This window comes from Perissodus microlepis, chromosome 7, assembly GCF_051167445.1.
Source record: "Perissodus microlepis isolate ML-2025 ecotype Zambia chromosome 7, ASM5116744v1, whole genome shotgun sequence".
Classification (NCBI taxonomy): Eukaryota; Metazoa; Chordata; class Actinopteri; order Cichliformes; family Cichlidae; genus Perissodus; species Perissodus microlepis.
Genome location: NC_140467.1, coordinates 55,799,730 through 55,823,943, shown reverse-complemented (window position 1 = coordinate 55,823,943; position 24,214 = coordinate 55,799,730). Strand labels below are relative to the sequence as shown.

The following is a 24,214-nucleotide window of genomic DNA, read 5'->3' as shown; positions in this document are numbered from 1 at the left end:
CAGTTGACTTGCACACACAGGAGAGTCAACATAAGCTAGTCTTGTTCAGAAAAGCTGGTACATTTACTGAGGGGATTGGTTTCCCTTAGTCGGCTGCTCTTTGTACCTTACAACATAAAGCACCTTAATGCAAGTGTTGTTGCTCAAACAGCTCAAACTCAGTAAATGGCACTTCTGTTGCCCACGGGATCACACTATTCACTTGTATCCACAAAAGGAATCCACAGTGCTCCCAAAAACAAAACTCCAAAACGCACCGTTGGGCTGTGTGAACAGAGCAGGACAGACACCCAGCAACAACCTTTGCCCGTGGACCTCATCTCGCCTTTATAATGTCTGAGGGCTTTTTGTTGAGTGACGCCAGGTGGAGACAATGAGTAGCAGCAGGGTCCTCGAGAGAGCAGCACCACACACACATACACCCACACAGCTCCACAAAATCTAACCAAGCCCCCTTTTTTTAATTATTGCACTGTAGTAATGGAGATTTGCATAATTCAGATTTTAAAATAAGTAATTATTAATCTTGTACTCTTCTTCTTCTTCCTTGCGGTTTATATCCCGCGACGCAGGGTCCGCTATCTTGCATGTCTTCCTCCACTTCTTCCTATCAAGGGCGTCTTCTGGTGTAACATTCACAGCCTTCATATCATCCTTGATTCAGTCCATCCAGCGCTTTATTAATTATTAATCTTGTACTAATAGTGAGTTTCATTTGAAGTAAGAATTTCTGAGTTCCTAGTAAGGAACCCTTCTGTTTTAGCTCCTTGCCCTTTAAGAACACCTTTCTCGTGAGAAAGATTTCTCCCCCTTGCAAATAGAAGGTGGTAGAGCTTGTGTGTGTGTGATATTCATACACTGAGATTAAAAAAATACAGTCTGAAACCTGAGCATACACTGACCTTTGACCAATGAGCATCTGTCCGTGGAACAGTGTATATATAAAGGGGAGGAAAACCATTAGCATCTGATTTACCAATAATCTTTTCTTATCTGCAATGACTATATTAATTTCAGCATACATGGATAAGTAAATGAGACTTTGGAGTCTATCTTGCACAAGGAACCACACAGACCACAGTAGGCAGGGTGATATGTGTGATATGATCCGAATGGTAAACTAAGATTTACAAATGTTAAAATGATTTGTGTGTGACTTTGGAGGACACACAAATGTGTTCATTGGGGTTCATTGAGTTACTGATTTAGTCCACTTAAACATGTTACTATTGACTAGCTACCAGGCCGCCAGGCGCACCTCTCTCTAGCCAATCCATTCTCACTCCCAAGTCATCACATACAACAATAGCAATAATATTATTTGTATAGCACTTTTAAAAAATACACAGTTACAAAGTGCTTTACTGTTGAATCACACATTCAAACATAAAAACACAGAGTCAAACACATGCCCTTATATTCATTACAGCAGACACACATTACCAGAACAATTATAGACAGAAATTAGAATGAATGAATGAATTAAAAGTTACTAAATTATTGTGGACTTCTTTCGAGTCAATAAAGATTTGAGTTTTGCAATGCTTCTGACATGAAAGAAACAAACTGGGTGAGCTTTGAAATGTGAAATTCAAAATGAAATGTTTTCTCAAAAATAACAGCAGCATTCTTAGCAGATGTTAGTGTGATAGTGTCAGTTCATTTAAAAGTGTGATGTGACCACAGTGACGTCCCATTTTAAAACATTTCACTTGCTAGGCCCACGTCCTCGTTTGAGGTTTGATAGCGTTTTAGTAGATAAAGGTGAATGGCTTGGACATGAATTGAGCTGCGGTTTGGGGAAGGCCTCAAAGGGGACTGGGCCCTGTCCTGGTAGAGAAGTGAAGAAGTTAAAGAAATAAAATGGGGAGGAAGGGAGGGTGGGGCACGTAAACGAGAACAAACAGCTTGTAGAACTGGGGGAACATATATAGATGAGAACCAGAAGAAGCATGTTTGGAGGCGTGGCCCCGCTCCTGAATTTCTGATACTTTATCTCCAATTAGCTGACTGATTTGCCATCTTGGTGTTTTGAAATCAGGTATGAGAAGCAAAAAGGTGACAGAAATATGAGAAGCAGGCCAGTCCTGAAGATATTCTGCTTTATTTATATTTTTCACTTTATTAGGGACCAAAATGAAACTCAACGTCATTTCCGTGTGTTTATAGAGCTCATAGAGGAGGGAAGACAGGGATCTTTTTCCCAGAGAAGCCAAAGTTGTCTGGATCCCAGCAAGGATTTGAGAGAGACCTAAATGAGAGATGTGATATTGCTTTTGTAAATTCAGTCTAAAGTGATGCCACTCACTTATGGCGTGCTGATGGGTGGGTATTTGTCAAGTGACCTAGAAATCTATTTCTCTCATAGGCCTTCAAAATACAAGAAGCCTAAATTGTTTACATGAAAACAGAGCCCCTTATTGGGAGTATTATCACAGTTTATGGGTTATGGCTATTATTTAATATTATTTTCAAATATTTTAACTTATTTATTACAATGTAAATAATTTTATTTTTTAGATCTGCACAACAAAAATGCACAACAGAAGACGAATAATGCTAACTTCCACAAGGGGAGACTAATATAAGCTAATTCTATTCTATTTAACTGTCTGTGGACAAAGTCAGCACTATTTTAATTAAGCTATCATGTGTATTTACAGGTCCAACTATTTAATAAAAGCACAAAGGAGGTCCCACTTTATCCTAACTAAATGTTGCATCATGAGTCTTTTTTTTTAAAGTTATTTACGCATCAGTAGCCCATGCTGCATTTTATATACCTCCAATGTCAGTCAGCGAAGCGGCTGCGGCACACCTGCACCAGGGCAAACCTCCGCCTACCCCACTCCTGCTTTACAGGTGAAAATAGAGCAACAGGACCGCTGAGGCTTTGATTTTATTTATTTTCTGCTGTGTTTTACTTGCATCTATTTGAAAGAGTGAGTGTAAACACAAAAAAAAATTTATTTTATGTGCTGAAATGTACAGAAAATAGGTTTAAATGTTAAACAAATTTCTTCCAGTCAGAGAATGTTGCATATAATTAATTTTTTTAAAAGATTAAAACTAATAAAACAAGTTTTAAAAAGAGACTTTTCCATTTGATTACATTTTGTATGATGGATTATGCAGAAAAAGTAGAATTGGGCTGAAAGATCTATTGCTTTATCACCTATTCAGGTTGTAAATCTAAGTAAGTAACTAAGTAATTAATTACTTTTGAAAATAAGTAATCAGTAAAGTAACGGGATTACTTTTGGGGGAAGTAATCAGTAATTAGTTACTGATTACTCTTTTCAAGTAACTTGACCAACACTGATTGCTACACTCATCTTTGTTCCTGTCTTTTCCCTCACCCTCAACCAACCAAATCTCCTGAGATCTCTTCCTGTTAAAGGGGAGTTCTTGTACCCTGCGATTGCTTGGTGCTTCTTCGTACTCTGATGGTTAGGGCTCTCTCTGATAAGAATACCACACAATAATTAAATACTTTATACAATGACTACTCTTAACTACTTAAAACACAGTCATGTGATGTAAAATGGAGATCACGGAACAGTTTTTTATTTTGTCAATATCTGTTAACCTATCAGATTTTGACGCATATGCCATTTGACACTTATCGCGTTACAAATCTTGTCATGTACTTGCTTGTTTCAATTCAATTCAATTCAATTCAATTCAATTTTATTTATATAGCGCCAAATCACAACAAAAGTCGCCTCAAGGCGCTTCATACACTCACACACTCAAAACTTGTGATCGTTAACCTGTCAGTATGAATGAGGGCTAATCTAATAATTACAGAACTGGCTCTCTCAGACATATATTCATTTAAAAACCCAAATCATCGAGGCAGGAGCTCACCAGCTGATCCTCACTGCTCTCCAGATGTGTCTCCTCCGCTGCGGCAGCTGTTGCTGCGTCGCCCCCGCCATCGCCGCCCGGAGGCTCGGCCAGCCTTTCCAGGCACGCAGACCCCAGAGAGGAGCTCTTGTGGTGGGACTGCACCAGCTGAGACACCGTGGGTTTGTTTGGGCTGGTGGACTTGTGCTTGATCGAAAACTGCAGCTTGTCCCGGCCGACTGCTTTGCCGCAGAGCTGTGCCTCCTTAATGTCCACATCAGCCGGAGAGGAGAAGAGCAGATCGGGCTGCGAGGAGGAGATCACCCGGTCCAGGACGACATTTTCCTTCCGCTTCATCTTCTTGAACATCCACATGCCTCGCTCCTTCTTGTCATCTGGCTCTCTGGCGCCCAGCTTGGGGCTGAGCAGCGGCTTGGCTTTGGCTTGAAGCTGTTTCCACATCGTGTTTTGTTGGGATGAACTGCTCTCATTCTCGTCCGCCTCGCTCCGCTCCATTCCCGCCTCTACTCGGAGCTCCGGCAGGCTGTCACATCGGTGGACAGGACCACTGAACTACCCCGTTTGTCCTATTTCGCCGCATCAGACGGCTGCAAACACGCCGAAACCTGTACCCACATGCACGGAAATACTTCCTCCAGCCAACAGGGCTGTACGTAGCTCATCTGAAGACCTGAAACTAATGACGTAGTGCCCCTTACCCTGCACCATCAAACAGTCTACCAATAAGATCAGTTTACCATTAAACTTTAGATACTTTGTAGTACAGAAAGTTTAACTGTACACCAGTTTTTCATTGACAAAGTATATAACTGTATATGAAAAATAAATGTTTAGACCTCATCAACAAAGAGATGAGCTACAATATTCTCACATGTAACCCTCAAAATATATAACCCCAGCAGAAATATATATTTTTATTTAGTCTCTTTGCTTTTTATACAGTGAAATTACATTATTTACTCTCCTGCACTGAAAAAAACCTTTGTACACAGTCTGGGAGTAACTTTCATTTTTTCTTTGAACATTATTTGCATTATTTTAAAAGAAATCAAATCATTAAAATTCATTTTACGGGACCTTAGAAACAGTGGGTCAGTGTAATAGTATAAATAATAACCAGCCTTGTTTACGACGCCTATTACTCTTTTTGGATGAGACGACGAGATCAGTGACTAACTTAAGCCTGAATCCAAATGGACGGGGTATTACTCAGTGGGTGTCCTCAGGATGAGCACCAGACAAAAGCGTTAAAGCAGCTGCAGGGACATTCGTCTTGTGCCAAAAGAAGTTTGGCAATGAAGCAACAAATTATGAAAAAGCATCCATGAACCCTGACTTTAGTGTGATGCATGTCATTATGAAAGTTTAAATGGCAAAGAAACATCTTCAGGATCTAAATTTGTTTGATGAATTTCAATTTCAGTTCAATTCACTTCCTTTTATATATCACCAAATCACAACAACAGTTACCTAAAGCCACTTAATACTGTAAGGAGGAGACCCTACAATAATACAGAGAAACCCCAACAATCAAATGACCCTCAGACAAGCACTTTGGCAACAGTGGGAAAGGAAAACTCCATTTAAACTGGAAGAAACCTCTGGCAGAACCAGGCTCAGGGAGGGGCAGCAATTTGTCAAAATAGGTTCCTATGTCGTTCCAGTGGTGCACTAATCTTAGTCTCTCACTGAGCATGCTCCTGTGACTGGCCAGCACATCAGGAATTGGTTGGGAGGTATTGTCCAGCATTGTCCTTATCTTGGACAGCGTTCACCTCCCCGATACCACCTTAAGGAAGTCCAGCTCCGTCCCCATAACATTACTGGCCTTGCAGATCAATTTATTGAATCTGTTGGCATCTGCACTGGCCACAACAGACTCATAGAAAATCCTGAACATTGTCTGACAGATGTTAAAAGAACTCAGCTGCTTCACAAAATAGAGAGGACTCTGGCCCTTCCTGCAGTGTCCAGGGTTTTTTAAATTCAGTCCAGGTTATTATCATTGTGTACTCCGAGGTAGTTATAGTCCTCCACAATGTCCAAATCGACCACCTGGATTGAAACAGGGTCACATGTTTCCTGGTCCTCCAAATGTCCACAATAGATTCCTTGGTCTTTGTCACGTTGAGCTGCAGATGATTCTGCTCGCACCATGTGACACAGCAGTAAACCATAGTCCAGTACTCTGTCTCATCACCATCACCAATGCATCCAACCACTGCAGAGTCATCAGAAAACTTCTGAAGATTGAAGGGCTCTGTTCAGCGACTGTAGTCCTCGGTGTAGAGGGAGAATAATAAAGGGGAGAGGACAGTCCCTTGTGGTCGCCCAATGTTGCTGATCACCTTGTGAGACACACAATGCTGAAAACACACATGTTGTGATTTTCTTGTCAGGTAATCAACAATCCAGGACATGTGAGAGCCATGTACATCCATCGCTTTCAGGCCTGATGGTACTGAATGCACTGGAAAAGTAAAAAAACACAACCCTCACAGTGCTTGCCAGCTGGTCTAGATGGAGGTAGACATGATTGAGCAGGTAGATGATGGTTTCCTTAACTCCAGAGCACTGCTGGTAAGTGAACGGAAGGGGGTCCAGATGTTGGTTGAGCTGAAAAAGTTTAAAGTATGGAGAAAGAGCAACAGAAACAGACTGCATGCCGGTTAGTTCATGTGTCTGCAATAACAGACACATGTCTGCAATAACAGACACATGGTAAAATAAGAAGACGGACACAAAATAATTTTACACAAAAGAATTGTTTTATTTGTACCTATTATGGCCTTGTTATACTGCAAATCACTATGTTACGCTGTTCCTGAAAAGGGATGTGTTATAAAGAAAACTGTATCATCACCACATAATAAAGCTAGTATGTTACAAATATGGGATGTAGAACAATTTTAATTCAGGAAATATTCTCTAAAGCATTTTCAAAACCTCTGACATGACAGTCCATAAAATAACATCCGTAATATGGTAAGCATCAATGTTTCTTACACAGTGAGGATGTCGCCATTTAGCCATGAAATTAAAAATAAAATACTGTGTCATTGTTGCACATATGACAATATCATAGTTGTAGTAAATAGTTGTCAAAAGATCCATATAAACAGAAAAAGTAACTAATGAACAACAGACACAAAAAGCCAAACAACACAGCGTTCCTCTAAATCCAAAACAATTTGCATAAAATTAAATCCTCAGTTGAGGACTTATAGCCAAAGACGCTTGCTCTGAAGAAGTACTCTGACTGAGCCTTCTTCCTTTAATGTTTATATTATTCCTCGTACTGGAATGTTCGCCATCACTTGTCTTATCCTGCAGGTAACATTTGATCTGTGATTTTTTTTTAATAACGACAATAGCTTTTTGGATTGAAAAGACTGATGTTTACCAACATATATGTTTTTATTATAACTACATTCTGTTGGTGAGAAACAAAGCGTTGATTCTGTTGGGATTTCTTTGACCCTTTTCCCATATTGTTTTCATCTTTTTACACAGCCAAACACACTGAAACAGTGTTCATCTGTCATAAATTAGAGTTACCTGTTAATGATTTATGGTAATATATACAAGCTGATTTTTAATCTTGTGTGGAGATTTCAGTATTCCAAACTTTGGTTCCATATATCTTGCTTATAATGTAAAATCTCTGATGAACATGTTGCAAAAAGAGCATAGAGCTCTGATATGATGGCTTTTTATTGTTTTTGTACAGTTTCAGTGAAAGTCTCATCAGCTCGATGTATATTTATTTCGACTTTAAATGCATACATAAAACAAAGTTCCAGATGAATCTGACTGATAGTATTATTGCTGTAATTATTATTACCATTACTGTTATTATTATGATAGATATTGCAACTTTTTTGTTACCACAGCAATCATGAAATAGAAATCTGATATTGCAACAGTCCTGTTGTATATAATACAGAAACTATCTTGCACTGAAATGCAAAAAGGCAACATGAAATACACCTGGTAACCCACAAGTGATTTTGTCTTACTGGATTCAAGTTGGTCTTAAAGTCAATTTATGACTATCCCTCTATAGTAGTGGTCACTTGGTATGTGATTAAACTAATTGTAACATTTGTAACATACAACAAGCTACGAGGATTGCATGAACAGCATGCTCTGCTTGTGGCTCTGTTGGCTCATTCAGGTATATCTTTTTGCCAAACAGTGGAACTGCTTCACCTGTTTTGATGCTGCAGACCAACGCTGATCATTCATTGTGAATGTCATGAAGATGGTTTTATTTTTCTTTCTGTGGGTTTGTAGAAATACCAAATATTCTTAAAAAAAATAACAACATAAAAAGTAGAATTTTGCATATTATGCCCCCTTTAAATACATGGATTTAAAAAGCATTTTGGCATTATCTTGTTTACCAGGCAACCCTTAAAGAGAGCCTATTCTGCTAATTTCCAGCTTTACTTTTATTTTTCTACAAACAGCTAGGCCAGGTAGGAGGTGGATCTGTACTCACGTCTGTGTGCACCAGATGACCACATTATGAATACCCACTCTCACTGACATCATGCAGAGCCAAAACCAGAGCTCATGTGAACCTCTGGCCATGTTTACATAAATAAATTCAGTTGTGTGAACATCGAACACTATAACAGCACTGAAACAAAATAGGTCCCCTTTGACTTTTTAGGATTGATATCTTTTTAGGTTGCACGTTACTCTTCCTAGTCATAAATGCCTAGATTATTCACAATGCAAGACAATTGCAGACAGATGTGTAGGAGACTGTAATGTGCTTATTAACTGTACATTATATAAAAGATGGATGCACCACCAGGTTAGAAAAGTTCAGCCAATGCAGAAGAGTCTTGATGTGTAATACCCCACCCAACCATCTCTGGGTTTAATAGAAACCCATTTAAAAACATCAGCATGTCCACTCAAATACAAAGTACTTTATATTATAATTTCAGTATTATGGGAAATAAGTTATTAGACTACTCCTGATCCTGAGTCCTGATCAGGACACTGATTATATTAAGCCTGATTAAGCAGATATTAAACCTCAAAGAGCAGTGTGTTTCTCCAGTCAGCATTTCAGTTCCACTCACTGTATAATCTGACCATTGCAGGAAAACCCCACATTCAGAATAAGTATTATTAGTATTGGTATTATATTACCAGCAGCTGTTCCAGCTGTTTGTCAGTCCACAAGTACAGTACAAACAATCAGTGAATAAACTACTTAATTCATTGAGGGCATACATGGAGCATTTCAAGTAAACCTAACCATCCCTAAGCCTGTGGTCTAAAGATAACAAAGTGCAAGCTACTCCCTATTGTTTAACATGACTCATTTGGCTAATGACGGTACTTTATCAAACGGCAAAAACATCATGCTGTCATTCATCTACTATATTTTCTGTGACCAGATTTTAAAGAATTGGGTGAAATAGTGACACTGAAGAATTTTTCATCTCAACCCCTAAAAACATGGCATCGGTGAGGGATCACTGCCATCTAAATAAAGATATAAAGGGACAGAGATGCTGTGGGAGAGGGGAGTCACAGTTCCTGTTCATGCATCTGCTGCTGCATCTTCTGGAGCATCTGCTGCATCCTCCTCAGCTACAGACACACCAGATAAACACAAGACAGAGACAGGGGAGCAAGAGGAGCATGAAAGACAGCTTACATAATAACACATATGGGTCATCAATTCACATCAGTGTCTTGGTTATATAACACCCACTGTAATGTATTATTGAGCATCTGAGGTATATCACAGAGTCACAGAGTCGCGTTTTTGACACTCACTTCTTCATCTTTCGTCTTGATAAGCTTTTCAGCCTCAATATCTGGTGTAGACAGTGGCAAAATCGGGTTGGGGCTCTCCACACGCTTATCTGCATTCATCTTACTGTAACAGGACACATAAACATGAGGGATGAGAACAACAGGCTGCCGGCTTCCATTTGTTTCACAGTCATCCATCACAGTAACACTGGATTTTTTTTGTCAGCAAGACAGGAAAATGAGCTAACTCGTTCTTCTGTCTGCAATGGAAGCACAAAGTGTTAAAGCCTTTATTAACAGGATTGTTATCTGATAATAACTTCATTTGAATTATTATGATGGTAAATTCAAATGCAAACAGAAACCAAGACTACAAAGTAAAATTGATGAGATAACAAGTCAAACTTTTGACTTAGTAATAAAGTCACATAATTTGGCTACGCAACTAATGACACAAAATTATGAGATTAAAAATAAATGTTGTGTTATTAAGTAAAAATGTATACTCACATTTGGAATATACATATATACTGACTGCTCAAGAAAACTTTAAAAAATTACGAAAAAATCATGGTCTTAAGAAGTGTAATGTAATGAAATGAACTTTTTGTCACATACTTTTTGAATATGTCAAAGATCTACTAATCGCCCTGGTTTTGTTCTCCATATCTCAGTTTTACTCATAATTAACCATTTTTTGTGACTGTGTGTAGGTTTTGTCAGGTTCACACCTTGTCATGTTCTGGATGCACTGTGCCCTGTAGTTCTCATAGTGACAGTCACTGGTGATGTCCTTCAGGTCGTGCATGTGGGTTCTTATCAGCATGGTTCTCAGCTTCACAAAGTCGCAGTGAGACGGGTTCTCCACTGCACGCAGGACAGGATGAACGTGAGGGTGAATCCAGACAGACTGTTGGCCAATCAGAATTGGGAAAGACAGCCGCACAGCTACAACCTCCAGTTTAGAGCTGCTTACCCTCCACAATGCCCCAGGGGTAGACTCTCCCTCTCACTCTATGACCTCGAGCTTCTACCACAGTGTTGCTACCAATCACAGCAAACGGAGTGCTCTCCTGCATCACAAGCAGCAGTCACAGAGGAAAGATTCAGATTCCTAATGTCAGAGTAAAAGTACAAATACTACTGTTTTATTTAGCGGTACTTCATTCCAAATAAATGTTTTCAATTTCATGTTTTTATTCAGCTAGAAGTAAGATTGTATTGAAGCAGGGGTTAGTTACAGCTGTCAACTGAAAACAGAAAACCATAAGGAAGGAAATTAAAGGCCCTGTTTTGGACATATTCAATGTGAATCCTGCTCACCTTCAGCTCTTTATCTTGCTGTTTGAACTCTTCATCCTCATCCGAGTCACAGTGAGGGAACTGATAGATCTTTATCCCATATTTATCGATCTCTTCCCTCACCTGGAAGAAAAAACACATACGAGATGTGATGGATAGCAGCAGAACCACACACATACATACGCCCACAGAATGAGAAAATTTAGCAGGAAGTCAGTGCCCTTCTGTACTGTATATGAAGGCTTTAGAGAGATGTATGAATCATCCTGTGCTAAAAAGAGCTTCAAAAGATTTGCATGTCATCACAGAACTGGACCACAATTTAGGCTTCAAAAATGAGACAAAAATGGATCCTTTATTTTATAATTATTTGTTATGTATTAGAAAAAAAACAAATAATAAATCATCAAAAACAACAAAGATTTTTCCAGCTCAGACATCAAAGGTACACTTTTATGAGACAATGTAGCTGTTGTGTGCTATGCTTGGAGCACCCAATACCAATAAAAAAGTAAATTTGAAAAATTTTGTTTAGGAAATTGTTGATTATTTTGTTATGTAGATTATACATATCTTCATAACGAATACTCTTTCTTTGAGTAATTTTGTATTCAGGGCCACAGAAATGTTGTTTAATACTACTTTGTATGTTTTTAACAATTTAATATTTGTTTAATTCCTATGCTTACAATGTTATAATGCAATGCTAGCACTAGGCTAAAAAATTGTGTATTGTTTCAAAAAGATGCTAGCTGTGGACTGTCACATAAATAAAGGAAGTAAATGTTCAAATAAATTTGTATTCTTTTGATAATGTGGGTAACAGGGTTGCATTGGTTGAGTGACACTCAGAATAGTCAGAACAGATGAGAAAAACACAAAATATGTCAAAGAGGAGGCCATGAGGTTAACACAGAGCTCAATCATGTCATTTCCTTTTTGTTATGTATTTAATGTGTACTTTACGTCTGTTTATTTAACATTTATGTGTGTTTTTCTTAAGTTTTTGGTTGATATTTGGTCTCCATTAAAATTACAGTGCCATAATACTAGCAAAAGCATCTCTGAGTGAAAATGCAATGTGAATGCTGAAAATGTGAAGATTTTGCCTGAAAGGTTTAAAAATATTTGAAATATTCAAAGCTCAACTTGCAGAATAAGCTTAATTGCATAAGATTACCAAAATATCAGCCAGCTTAAGTGTAAAAAACAAGAGTACCAAAACCTGAAAATGTGCTAAACAAAACAAAAAAAATACACAAACTAATCTTAATTTGTAGTCTAAGGAAGACTACGATGACCTGGGTGACTGAGAACCTTCACAGACATAATCTTAATTTGCTTAAATTTGTGTAAAAGAAAGAGAAAGACTTTTTTTTTCCATTCTCCACCCTCTTAGAGAAGGGGATGTCATCATGCACTGGAGGAAAAAATTCCATTAACTCAGTTTTCATGTTTGTAAAGTTTATTTATGGATGTGAAAGGGATTACTACTGCAAAAAAAGTAATTAAATTACTGTTACTTTCCCATAAGCATGCTGTGTCACTGCGTTACTAAACTGTGATTTTGTTAGTGAGAGTGTCTCATGATAATGACATAAGCGACGTTCGTGGTAACAGACGTGTGTAGATCAACAATGGATAATATATAGAGTGCGGGAGAGAGTACGACCGTGCAGCATTTAAAGCTTAAGTGCTGACATTACTTTGAGTTTGACTCCTTAAAAGTGACAAAAACATTAGCGTCCGCTGTTTACTGCGTGGGAAGAAAACTTCTTTTTACAGCGAAAAAAACCCTAAACTCCTGAGCAAGTACTGAGCACGCTGCCACGGGAATGTGAAATTCACAGAGAGACCCCCGAATACTCCCACTGACATGACCGCTGCAGCACTGGGCAAACCTCCACCGGCTCCACGACTGCTAAACAGGTGAAAATAGATTAAGAAAATAGAAAATAGAGCGACAGGACTCAGTGCCGCAGAGTCTTTGGTTTTATTTATTTTCTACTGTGTTTTACTTGCATCTGTTTGAAAGATGCAAGTAAAACACAAAACATAATTTTATTTTATGTGCTGGAATATGCAGAAAATAGGTTTAAATGTTAAACAATTTTTTTCAAGTCAAAGACTGCTGCATATAATTTAATTTTTGCTTGATGCAATGTGCATAAGGTTAAAGGATTAAAACTAATAAAACAAGTTTTAAAAAGAGACTTTTTCATTTGATTACATTTTATATGATGGATTATTCAGAAAAAGTAGAATTGGGCTGAAAGGTCTATTGCTTTATTACCTATTCAGGTTGTAAATCATGTTTTTATTTTATTTATTTTTTTACAGTAGGTAATGACATCATGCAGTGGTGGGGAAAATGCCAGGAAAAATTAAACTCTTCATAAAACTTAAACTGTGACTGTTTGAAAACTGTAAAAGATACAACAAAAATGAGCAATACCTTAATACTTGTTTGAAGTTTGAAGTTTTTCTCTAGCTCAAAGTGTGCTGAACTAGTTTCAAGTTTCAAGTTAGGGTGGATTTAAAGAGGATTTAAAGATTTCTCCATTAATTTGTCTGTAACATGAAGTACGCAGAAGTAGTTAAGTGCTGGTTAAGGATCTCAGTAATGTGAATTTTTAAACAGCATTCACATTAATTTGGGACTTTTCATTTATTTTACAGTGAAAATACTTCAGCATAAATTCACTTTTTATTTTCCACATATAAAGCTGTCATAATTGCAGTGAAATCATGTGTCTTTATGATCTTACCCTTTCTTTGAGTTTCTTTATCTCAAAGGGAGTGAGGCAGTCAGCTTTAGCGATGAGAGGAACCACATTAACTTTATCCTGCAGGGCCTTCATGAACTCTATATCAACAGGATGAAGCCTGCAGGAAGATAAGAACTTCCCTGAATCTGTGTACGATACATGTGTGCATATGTGTGTGTAAGAAAATATATATATATTACCCATGTCCGAATGGGGGTATGAAGTAGAGGCAGCAGTGCACTCTGTTGTCCTGGATGTTCTTCCTGTTGAGTCCGCTCTCATCTCTGAAGTACTGTTCAAACTGCTGGTCGATATAGTCTGTAATGGGCCTCCAGCTAGAAAATAACGGCATATTTGCATATTTACATGTTTTGCTAAAAAACTGATCTACTTTTCTAACGAGTCATTTTGATCTCGAAGGTGGTTTGCTTAGCTTACAGTAATAGCAAGTTTGTGTCTGTCTGAGCTAGCTTACCCAGTTCATTCACTCAAACATGGTCCAAAGCAGACAATCTGACCTTATGAAAGGAGAGTCTACGTGGATTTAATCAGGAGGTGATAAGTAAAGCCCACTTTACTTAGAAAAATAAGAGGGCTTCTTCCATTTGATGTTTATCACCATGCTGATCTTGTTCGGTACAAACTCAACCCTTACCACGCCGTGTTGTTGACAGCATCTCCAAATCCTGGGGTGTCCACAATTGTAAGTTTCAACTTCACCCCCTTTTCCTCAATGTCCACAGTGTGCTTTGTGATTTCCACTGTCTGACTGATGCGCTCTTCAGGGCAGAACAACAAACAGATATGGATATTAAACCAGAGAGTTATACAATGACTCTGTAGTCACTGTATAACTGATGAAAGAAACAAGAAGAATGGTGTGAAGACGTCTGATAGATTAGTCACTCACCTTCAGCGTTGAGCAGCTTTCTGTCTTTATGAAGATCAGTGAGGAAAAGGCTGTTCACCAGAGTGGATTTACCTAGGCCAGACTCACCTGTAGGATACATATTGATCATTACATCAGTGTAACATGCTCACTGTCACATAGAAACTAATTTTATTCTCAGTTAAAGCAAGGGAGTAAGAGGAAGACATGTTTTCCTTATTGCAGTGCCCACACAGGTTTGGTGTCATTACATGTATTTGGTAATTTTTGCTTCATGTTAGATCAGATGTAATCTCAAACTTGTCTTAATAATTAGTGAGGCTCGGATAAAGATTATCTGGGCCAATTGTTGTGAAGACTGAAATTTCTGGTGCTTGAATCTGCGATTTGACATGTTTACAGCAACACTTTTTGCAGCTCATCTAAAGGCAAATAGTCTCACACACCAAAACAAATCCCTACCCTAATGAGGACACACGCATGATCTTTCTCTTAGAATGTAGGTATGAACAAAGTCAGTAGCACAAAGCAAATATAAAAACCAGCAGAAAGACACTTTAAAGTGATCACTACGGTGATTCCACCTTAGAAACATAAACAGGTAGAAACAGAGGATGCAGTCCGACTGCTCATCAGTTTGTTGTTACCTTTTGAAGTTCACAGTCTGGTTGCTGGGCTGGGGTCAGCATTCCCTCAGCTTTTCCTCAGCCTGCACCACTATTTCCCTCCTTCAGCACAAAACTGAACTCAGTTGATTGTAGTGCATGTACAAGTAGAATCAGTAAGCGGGCTCGATAGGCAAGCAGACTAGCAATTCCAAGAAATTTAACTACTGGGTACAGGCTCTCTACAAGAGCCGGTTCTCGATTTCCATCCAATTTTTTGTTGTCTGTCTGCACATTACCAAAGTGATAGCTAAATCACACAAGCATATCAAGCATATAATTGAAGTGCAATCTCTCAGCCTTTGTCTCAGATTTGTATTAATTAACTCTTCTCTTTTATTACTCAGTTACTTGCCATTAAATATCAGGTATCATCAGGGGGTTGCAGCCATATAGTTTATGGATGCAGCTGGCTATTGAAGTTTGCTAGCATTAGCTGATAAGCTAGCACTTAAGACCCTGTTATCCAAATAAGGCCATTTCTGGTTCCCAAAAATGCAATAGCCATCTTTTATTTGCAGTCTGTGCGATACACACATTGAGCATTGATTTCTCAACTGATCAGGTAATCGCCAAAGCTATTCCTTAACAGGCAATATCAATTACCCTCTGTCTTTATAATAACAGGACTGTGGGTCAGATATCCATGAATCTGTTCATCAATCCATCCATCAACACCTAGTCTATAAGGCGCCCAGGAGGCATTCTCATTAGATGCCTGAAGCACTTTGCTTATTTCCTTTCAATGAGGAGGAGTAGCAGCTTCTCTGTCTAATGCTGAGCAAATATACTTTTTGATGTTTTCTACTGCTTGTAGTCATAATCTCATTCTTTCTACTCTTCACCACCCTGAGCTTGTGGCCATGGGTAAAAATGTAGATTGATCACCACAACAGACTGCAGAAGATACACCAATCCATCTGTCAGTCTGCAATCCACATTACCTCACTCATGAACAAGACGCTGAGAAAATCCTCCCCTTGGAACAGCAACTCATCCCCAACCGAGAGGGAGCTTTCCACCTTTTTCCCGTTTAGAACGATGGCCTTACGCTTGGAGGTGCTACTTCTCATTCCAGCAGTTCACACTCAGCTGCAAGTCTCTCAAGTGCAAGTTGAGGTCATGGTTCAATGAAGCCAACAGAACTACATCATCTCCAATAAGTCGAGATGATATATTAAGACCACAAAACCCAACATCCTCTACCTCTTGGCTGCACCTGAAAATGATGAACAGAACTGGTGACAGAAGACAGTCTTGGTGGAGTCCAGTACCACTGGGAATGAGTCTGACTTATTGCTAGCAATAAAAAACAAGCTGTTACTACACCAAGCTCCCACAACAATGTGCATGATACCTCACATGAACTTTGATGGCTGTGAGCTCTGGCCCTGATATGTTGATGGACATATTCTGAAATACCCACATATATACTAACTAGTCAAAGTTTTTAAATAAAATGTGACAGACTACTGTTAACCTTTTGCCTATAATATGTAGCTTGTTAGATGGCAATTCATATTTAAACAGGCTGTGCAGAAACTGTAATGTGAAAGTTTGATGTAATGACATCCTGTCTTGGTTTGACACTTTTGGTGCATGGCAAAGTTGTGTCCTTTTAAACCTCATACCTGCCACCAAGAGTGTGAAGTCAAAGCCTTTTTTCACTGACTTCCTGTGCAACTGGTTGGGCAGTGTGGCAAAACCAACATATTCTTTTTCCTGGAAACAACCACACAGATAGAAAACAGAGCAGCAGTGGTTAACCCAGAAACTTTGGTTGACAAAGAACCACCTGTGTACACCAACACAGTGGATTTCAACTCAAACAAACAAGATGTGATTGAAGTGCAGATTTTCAGCTTTAATTTAAAGGCTTAAACATCTTTCTCGGGCAATAATGAGTACAATATGCTTTATGTCTTAAAGATATGCCTATAGTTTAACTAGTCAGTATATGTCATCTAGCTTCATAGAAAGATAAAGTTGGGTATCATTTGCATAGCAACAAATATGTATGCTATGCCTTTTATTGATACTTCCTTAGGGAAGCATGTATACAGCAAAACAGAAATGCCCCCAGCATAGAACCCTGTGGAACTCCATGACTGACATCTGTGTGTGAAAAAGATCCCCCATTTACATGAACAAACTGTAGCTTGTCTTATTATACGTGCAAAATCTCCAAGTATTTATAATACAGTATAGCAGTCAGTTGTTTCACAACAGGAGGGGGTGGAGAGAGTGTACAGTGAGTGCAGAGGCAAACACGTATCTGGAAAGATGGGGGAAAAGGAACAAGAACCTTCAAACAGAGGCTTGAAAGAGACAGATGTCTCTGATACGAACTCAGTAGCAGGTCAAATATAAATCCAGGCTCTCCCATCATACATTAGATTTTCTCCAAATGTTTTCATCTGAGGATATTGCAAGCTTTTAATATCAAATCTTATACACAGTGCATTAGCTGTGTTACTGAGCAGAGGTGGTTCTGAAGTTGGAGAGTGTTTTTGTGTGTGTGTGTGTGTGTGTGTGTGTGTGTGTGTGTGTGTGTGTGTGTGTGTGTGTTACTGCTTTTCTTGCATATTGACAGTTTGTCTGTGAATGTGTTTGTAAGTCACACCCACACACAGATCATAAAATACAGAGATGCAGACTGCTGCGTCTGTGTCGGCTGCTCTGACTCAGCCTCAGCGCTGCTGTCCAACATGGCACCACAGCAGAAAACAGTGAAGCAGGATGAAGGCAAAAAAAATCAATTATTAACCACTCGTGGGATTTTGTAAATATAAATCTGAAAATAAAGAGTGAAGAGCGGCTGCTGTATGTAAGAGCTGTCAGAATATCTTTTTGTGAAAATATCAGCTGCAGGGGAGGGGTGTAGCGGCAGTTCAGGGGGCATGGCTAGGGGAGGCTGGTCAACATACACCTGGAAGTAATTGTAGGATTTCACGACTCCTACTTCCTCCTAACAGTAGATGCTGGAGAGGGGTGCTGAGCCGTAAGCAGGAAGCAGTAACAGAGACAGGATGATAAGCCAGACACTGTCGGCCTGTGAAAATCACTGTGCTCGTGTGCATAGTGTAAATAAACTTGTCATCACTGCAACTCTTTGGCTGAGTATCAGGTCGTTATGCTACAAAAATGTTCCCTGAATCTCTGAAAAGCAGTCATTTACCAAACTGCACCAAATTTCACAGTAACATATTACAGTGGCTAAAGAGACTAACATAAAGTGATAAGAAACATTTTTGGAGTTGAATTCATTGGTCATGTTATGAAATTTTCATCCAAATCATCTATGTTAACTATTTTTCAGCTTTGAACAGCTTGTTACAAAAAAACACACATCTTCTGACTTGTGACTAAGGATGTAGTCCGCTCAAATTAGCTCTATGCTTTCATGCTTGGACACTAAAAAATGAACTTGATTCCTAGGTCATAAAAATTGTTCTTTATCTCATCTCCATAACATCCTCCTTTAAGCTAATTTACTTTTCATTGACTGTGTGTTAGAAAAAGGAGGTTTGAACAATATAGGATGATTTTTCCAAGTTCCGAGATTGGGCTGGATATCCCTAATATGGTCTTCTCAGTCACACAGCTCTGGATGAGCACAGACGCTAGACCCACATGCTGTCAAAACGTATCTATACAAGGGGCACTCTGAACAAAGGTGGGTTAAAGGGGAAGAAACTGAAATAACTTTTCAATTCACTACCACCATAGTTAGCTGAAATAATTAGCTAATCCAGTTGTACAGGATGTTTTCTAAGCAGAAATGGCAAAACCTCTATAATTCTAGCTTCTTAGTGCAAGGGTTTGGTTTTTTTCTGTTTCACATCACTCAGGATTAACTCTGGATCTTTAAGACTTGGAAAAGCCCAAGATGTGGAGACATCACTGGACTAAACAGACTGACTCATTACTGAAACATTTAAATTTTTATTAAAAACTTTGACAGCCCTGCCAATGAAAGAAAGAAAAAGGCCCAAATACTGAGAAGCTGGACTCAATGAGATGATGATCAGACCAGCATAAAAGACCAAAAGTGTTCACAGAGCTGTCCAGCAGAGCCATGCTTACAGATGTGTTGCGATGTTACAAACTGCCCCCCTCCCTGGCAAGACTGCCCTATATTATTTATGTTATTTTTCCCCACCCTGTGAAAAAATTCTGGAGGCACCCATGCAGAAGTGGGGTCTCTGTTACTGCTGACCTGTAATATGCAGCGTCGTTGCTGCATATGCCACTGATCTTTAAGACAGGAAGAAGCGTCAGGATCACCGTTGGCAGGAAATACTACAGCATTTCACCCGTGCAGGTGCTACGCAGAATAGGGCTTTTATTTTTTAAGTCATGTATATATAAACACACACACACACACACACACACACACACACACACACACACACACACACTTATCTGCTGCGTGCCTCTTACCTCTCCATCATCTGAGGCGTGAAGCCAAATTCCATCAGACACGAGGCAGGGATGGCAGGAGGAGAGAATCCGAGCAAACACACGTTAAAACGCTCACGCGCGTCATGGAGGCACCAATGAGCAGCCTTGCTGAGAAAGCTTACCTGTCTGGGGCGCGCGGCTCTTGTACCTGCTGTCGGCAGTCATGCTGGACACAGCTGGTGGAAGATGCGTCCGGAGTGAATGAGAGAGGAGGGTCTGAGCCGTAGCTCAGTGGGCGGAGGGCTTCAGCACGAGCTCTGACATGTGCAGAAGTAAGAAATCATAAGACATAAAATACATAAAACCCTCTGTCGTCGTGTTCTACTCTCTCTCCCGCAGGTTTGCAGCATATTTATTGTGTAGAGGAAAAAAATGGATTGCAGTTCACGTGAAACCCCAGGGGGAGGCGTCATAACCCCATTATTGCGCAAAGAACGTCAGGTTCTATGTCATCTGTCCCCCATTCCACTGTCCTTTGTCCCCTTGACCCACATTTTGAGATGATGTGACGTCACGTGACACTGGCTACACATTTCGGCCAGTGTGATAAATGAGTACAGAAAATGCAGCTCCAGTAAACAATTGATTACTGGACGAACAGACTCAGGTGTCATGTGACAGTTAAAAAAGGGAGAGGGGGGTGATGGAATGAAATGCATTGATGCTCTCAGAAAGACTGTGCTGCTTTCAAAGAATGATTGTCACTTTGTTGGTGAGTCAGTGTGATATCAGGTTACTTTGCATCTTTCGCTTGGAGGAGTGTGAATGTGCATATTGAACAGGTATGAACAAAATACAAACCTATGCCTCCTAAATGCAGCGGCTCCCAGCCCAGGGATTTAGGCTTTCAAAGGGTCAAACCTATCACTGCAAGGTTGACCAGCTGGAGAGAAAGCTAACAAAAAAATCCAAGTGTGGAGTAATTTATTGTAGGGTTGTGTTTTTTTAATGAAATAGTGGGAATTTCAGTTAAGTGAAAAATGATTACCACTGTAGTGAAAATATATGTTTAGCTTTATCCTTTCTTTAATTTCATTTTTAGCACTCATTATCTACTGTGCCAGGGGTGTCTGTATATTATTTAAATGACTGGGGATCACCATCACCATCAACAGCGATGCAACATAATAACCTAGAACTCAGTGATTTAATCCCTGCTTGAAGAAAATACCATGAAAACACCATTACAGAGCGCAGACTTCTAAACTGAAAGTGCACCACTAAGATCTCTGATAAGTTTGCTACTGAACACAGAAACTGTATTAATGTTTAGTGAAATTTAAATACATTTTGTATTAAATTCATTTTTTTGTTTAAAACAGTCATTTAATTATATTTTAATGGCATTTTCATATAAAATGCTAAGTGGAATGAGTATGCTGTTGTTCTGTGTGGCAGTTATTTACATTGATTTTATTATATTAATTGAATCAGTTCCCAAAAAGCACTGTTGAACTGCTCGCATGGCTTATAGGGCACTGCCTAAAGTGACCGTCAGGTGTCACAGCTATACTTACTGAGAGAAAAATAACAAAAAAAACAATTTAAAAAATCCAGAAAAATGCATTTTCATGAGCACCACAGGGGGGATTTTGTCCCACACCTCTTTGCAGATCCTCTCCAAGTCATTAGTGTTTCATGGTTGATGTCTGGCAACTCGAACTCTCAGTCCCTCCACACAGAAGTGTGTGGAATGTGTGCGAAACTTGTGGTCAACTACAAGACACGTCTCTGTGATTCCCAACAAAGGGCTTGCCACCAAGTACTAAAGCACGTTTTGCAAATCAAATACTTATTTCATTCATGAAAATACTAATTCATTTGTTCTGTCTCTCACTGTTCAAATAAACCTACTACTGCAATTATAGACTGATTACAAAATCAGCAGGTGTTCAAATAATTTTTTCCCTGACTGAACATTTATGTATAAGTTATGACCAAAGTTCATTTCATTTTTTCCCTTTTCTTTCTGTGCTGGTGGAACATATATTCACTGTATGTAGCTTTGTGAGCATATGAGTGCATATACGTGTTTCTTCCTTACAGACAGAAGTACAGTCCAAGGTCACACGGTGACTTTAGGAAACAGGCTAATGCAGGAAGGCTGGAGCATAGCTCAGTACAATGGCTGATCACACATGTTTTCTGTTGATTCCTCTGATGCTGCTGAGCGCACCGCTTTGCAGGAGGAAGTACTTATTGTTCTGAACAAGTATTTTCGCCCTCTCTCTGGCAGGTGGACAATGGAATCAGTAGAGAGTAGGGGAGAGATAGCCACAAGAAGCAAACAGTTTTATTTGTTTCTTGTAAATGACGCAGGAATACCAAGAACATTTTTTTATTAAGATTTACGGTCAGCATGTTGGGGGTCATACAGAAATTAGCTTTGTTTCTTGCTCACTCTAAAGGAACTATGTGGGTCAAAATACCATGATTAACCACTGATAATAACAGTGACAGACTAATTTTTAATTTGTCACACCAATGTTTAATCTTTCAAGATTAAATATGAATGATGCAGAGAGAAACAGAAGTAGGAGAAAAGAAAATGAATAGAAAGAGAAACAAAGATGAAAATGGGAGAAACGGTTTGGTTTTTCTGTAATCGCTGATGGTGCTCCACAGAGGCAGGAAATGGTGCTGTTACACATAGGAAATGACCTGATGAGATAGATAAAGGCTCTGGAAATCCAAACAAATCTTGGCAGATACAGCTGAAGGGGACACAGCTCACAGAAACATCTGAAGCCACTCCCATAGTGTGATTCACGGGCCACATAGGGAAGAATAGAATCAAATAGAACAGAAATGTCCTTTATTATCCCTCATTGGACAATTTTTTTTTTTTTGCCTGTCCCGTTTGGCTCTTTTGCCATCAGCATTATTGTCTAAAGGCGAAGAAAGATGCCCAACGGATTTACTTTACCAAATGGACCATCCCAGCCTTGCCGTAATGGTCTATTTGATTCACCTTTTATTGTTTATTTTATTTCATTTTCACTTGCTAAATATGGGACAGATTTGACTGGGGAAAAGAAAGGGGAGAAAGAGGGAAAGAAAAACAGCGGGGAAGAGGGACGGGGATAAAGGGCAAAAAAACAAAAACCAACAAAATAAGCAGACAAAAAATACGTATATCAATCACCTGGATCACCTGCTGAGAAATAAAAAAGAGAAAACAAGCAGAAGAAAAAGAGAGCAATATAATAAACAACATCACGATGATCTATGGGAATATAACAGTAAATACTAAATATTAAACATTATTGTGCAGCACGTAAGGTCAACAGCGCACAGTGTGCTTTGAGGTAGGAGCCAAAAAGGGTGTAGTTTGTGTGTGTGAGCACCCGTGTGTACACCTGTGAGCATGAGCGCGCTTGTTTTTAAAAGGTTCCTTCATGTAATGATCTGCTAGAGGGTGTGGGGGTCACAGCCCCGTCCTCCAGGGCATGAAGCAGGTATGGAAGAGATCAAAACTCCAGACATCCAGAGGCCCTCAGAACACAAGAGACCAAGGAAGACCAACAGAGGGGCAGCCGCGCCACTATCCCAGAAAGAGCTGACGAGAGTCCCAGATGAGGGGTCACTCAGCAGCCGCGGAGCAGAAGCCAGGGGGGGTTGCAGTGACGTGCCCGTGAGCTCCGCCGGCAGCCAGCTGTGCCAGAGTGACCAAGCCCCAGGCCGAGAGGCTGAGGGCACCCCACCCCTGAAGTGGCCCGAGCGAGCCCCAGGCTCCAGGCCCCGACAAGTAGCCACCAAGGAGTGAGCCGGTGTGTACCTGGACGCCCACTCCCGGACACAAAGAACCACCAACGCACCGATGTCTGAGGGCGTCTCCCACTGGCAGGGGACGTCGTGGGGGAGATAGGTCTCCATACCTTGGAGGGCCTGAGATGTCCCTAGAGAGGTGGCGTCTGATACCCAACCTGACATATAGATACAGACATAAAGGCACACACAGATACAGACATCCATTCCCACCCTCATGCTCTCATATGCAATTACTCAACACTCACCCAATGTGGAGACAGACATAAAGAGACACTGTACACACAATCACACTCCCCAAGTGTACTCTATACCCCAGGTCTAGGTACCCTTGCCCCTGGAGGGGGAAACTGCACCCAGACCCAGGTAGTATCCCTGGGGTGGAGAGAAGCAGACTGCCCCGACTCGGCAGCAGCAGGGAGGCCCCACATTCCAGACCCCAGTCGGACGGCCAACTTCTCCTCCTAGCCCCCCCCCCTCCCGCTCCAGCAGGCCGCAGAGAACGGGGTGTGTGAAGACTCCAAACCTCCCTCCGCCCACTCATATATAGTGTTGATGCATGTGTGTTCTAAGGTGCATTTAAAACCCAGGAGGGCATGGAGCTACCTGCCAGAGAGCAGCAGGTAAGCGCATAGCCCCTCCTGATAGCCCTCAATGTCTACATGTATTTAAAATTGAGAGGTGGGCAACGACGCCAGGGGTGA

The 24,214-nt window shown here is 40.0% G+C and overlaps 2 protein-coding genes across 4 annotated transcripts in view; both read right to left on the bottom strand.

Moving 5' to 3' along the window:
* mctp1b (multiple C2 domains, transmembrane 1b) overlaps window positions 1-4,551 on the bottom strand; it is a 37,824-nt gene extending 33,273 nt beyond the window's left edge. For both annotated transcript variants that reach the window (XM_084936123.1, XM_084936124.1), the window contains exon 1: window positions 3,871-4,551. In XM_084936123.1, the coding sequence (XP_084792249.1) occupies window positions 3,871-4,365 (495 nt within the window). In that variant the 5' untranslated portion in view covers window positions 4,366-4,551. The remainder of the gene's footprint in view (window positions 1-3,870) is intronic.
* Window positions 4,552-6,616: 2,065 nt separating this feature from the next.
* On the bottom strand, window positions 6,617-20,145 carry septin5b (septin 5b). 2 transcript variants are annotated; one of them, XM_084936121.1, is made up of 12 exons: window positions 19,865-20,145; window positions 19,722-19,732; window positions 16,910-17,000; window positions 14,635-14,721; window positions 14,380-14,503; window positions 13,925-14,059; window positions 13,725-13,842; window positions 10,978-11,079; window positions 10,631-10,727; window positions 10,386-10,521; window positions 9,676-9,778; window positions 6,617-9,486 (listed from the first exon to the last, which is right to left on the bottom strand). In XM_084936121.1, exons 1-12 carry the CDS (start codon window positions 19,905-19,907, stop codon window positions 9,424-9,426), a joined length of 1,110 nt encoding a protein of 369 aa, XP_084792247.1. In that variant the 5' UTR covers window positions 19,908-20,145; the 3' UTR covers window positions 6,617-9,423. The 2 variants fall into 2 exon arrangements, with proteins under 2 accessions (XP_084792247.1, XP_084792248.1); XM_084936122.1 differs by lacking the exons at window positions 16,910-17,000; window positions 19,722-19,732 and having other exon boundaries at window positions 19,865-20,143.
* Between the last annotated feature and the right edge of the window lie 4,069 nt (window positions 20,146-24,214).

Bases quoted from the DNA above. Each gene is read 5' to 3' on its own strand.
- septin5b (XM_084936121.1), bottom strand. From the start codon at position 19,907: ATGACTGCCGACAGCAGGTACAAGAGCCGCGCGCCCCAGACAG. The intron at 14,722-16,909 runs GTATGAGGTTTA...TGTATCCTACAG, and splicing joins CTTCACACTCTTGGTGGCAG to GTGAGTCTGGCCTAGGTAAA. The intron at 11,080-13,724 runs GTAAGATCATAA...TTTTTCTTCCAG, and splicing joins TAAAGAAACTCAAAGAAAGG to GTGAGGGAAGAGATCGATAA.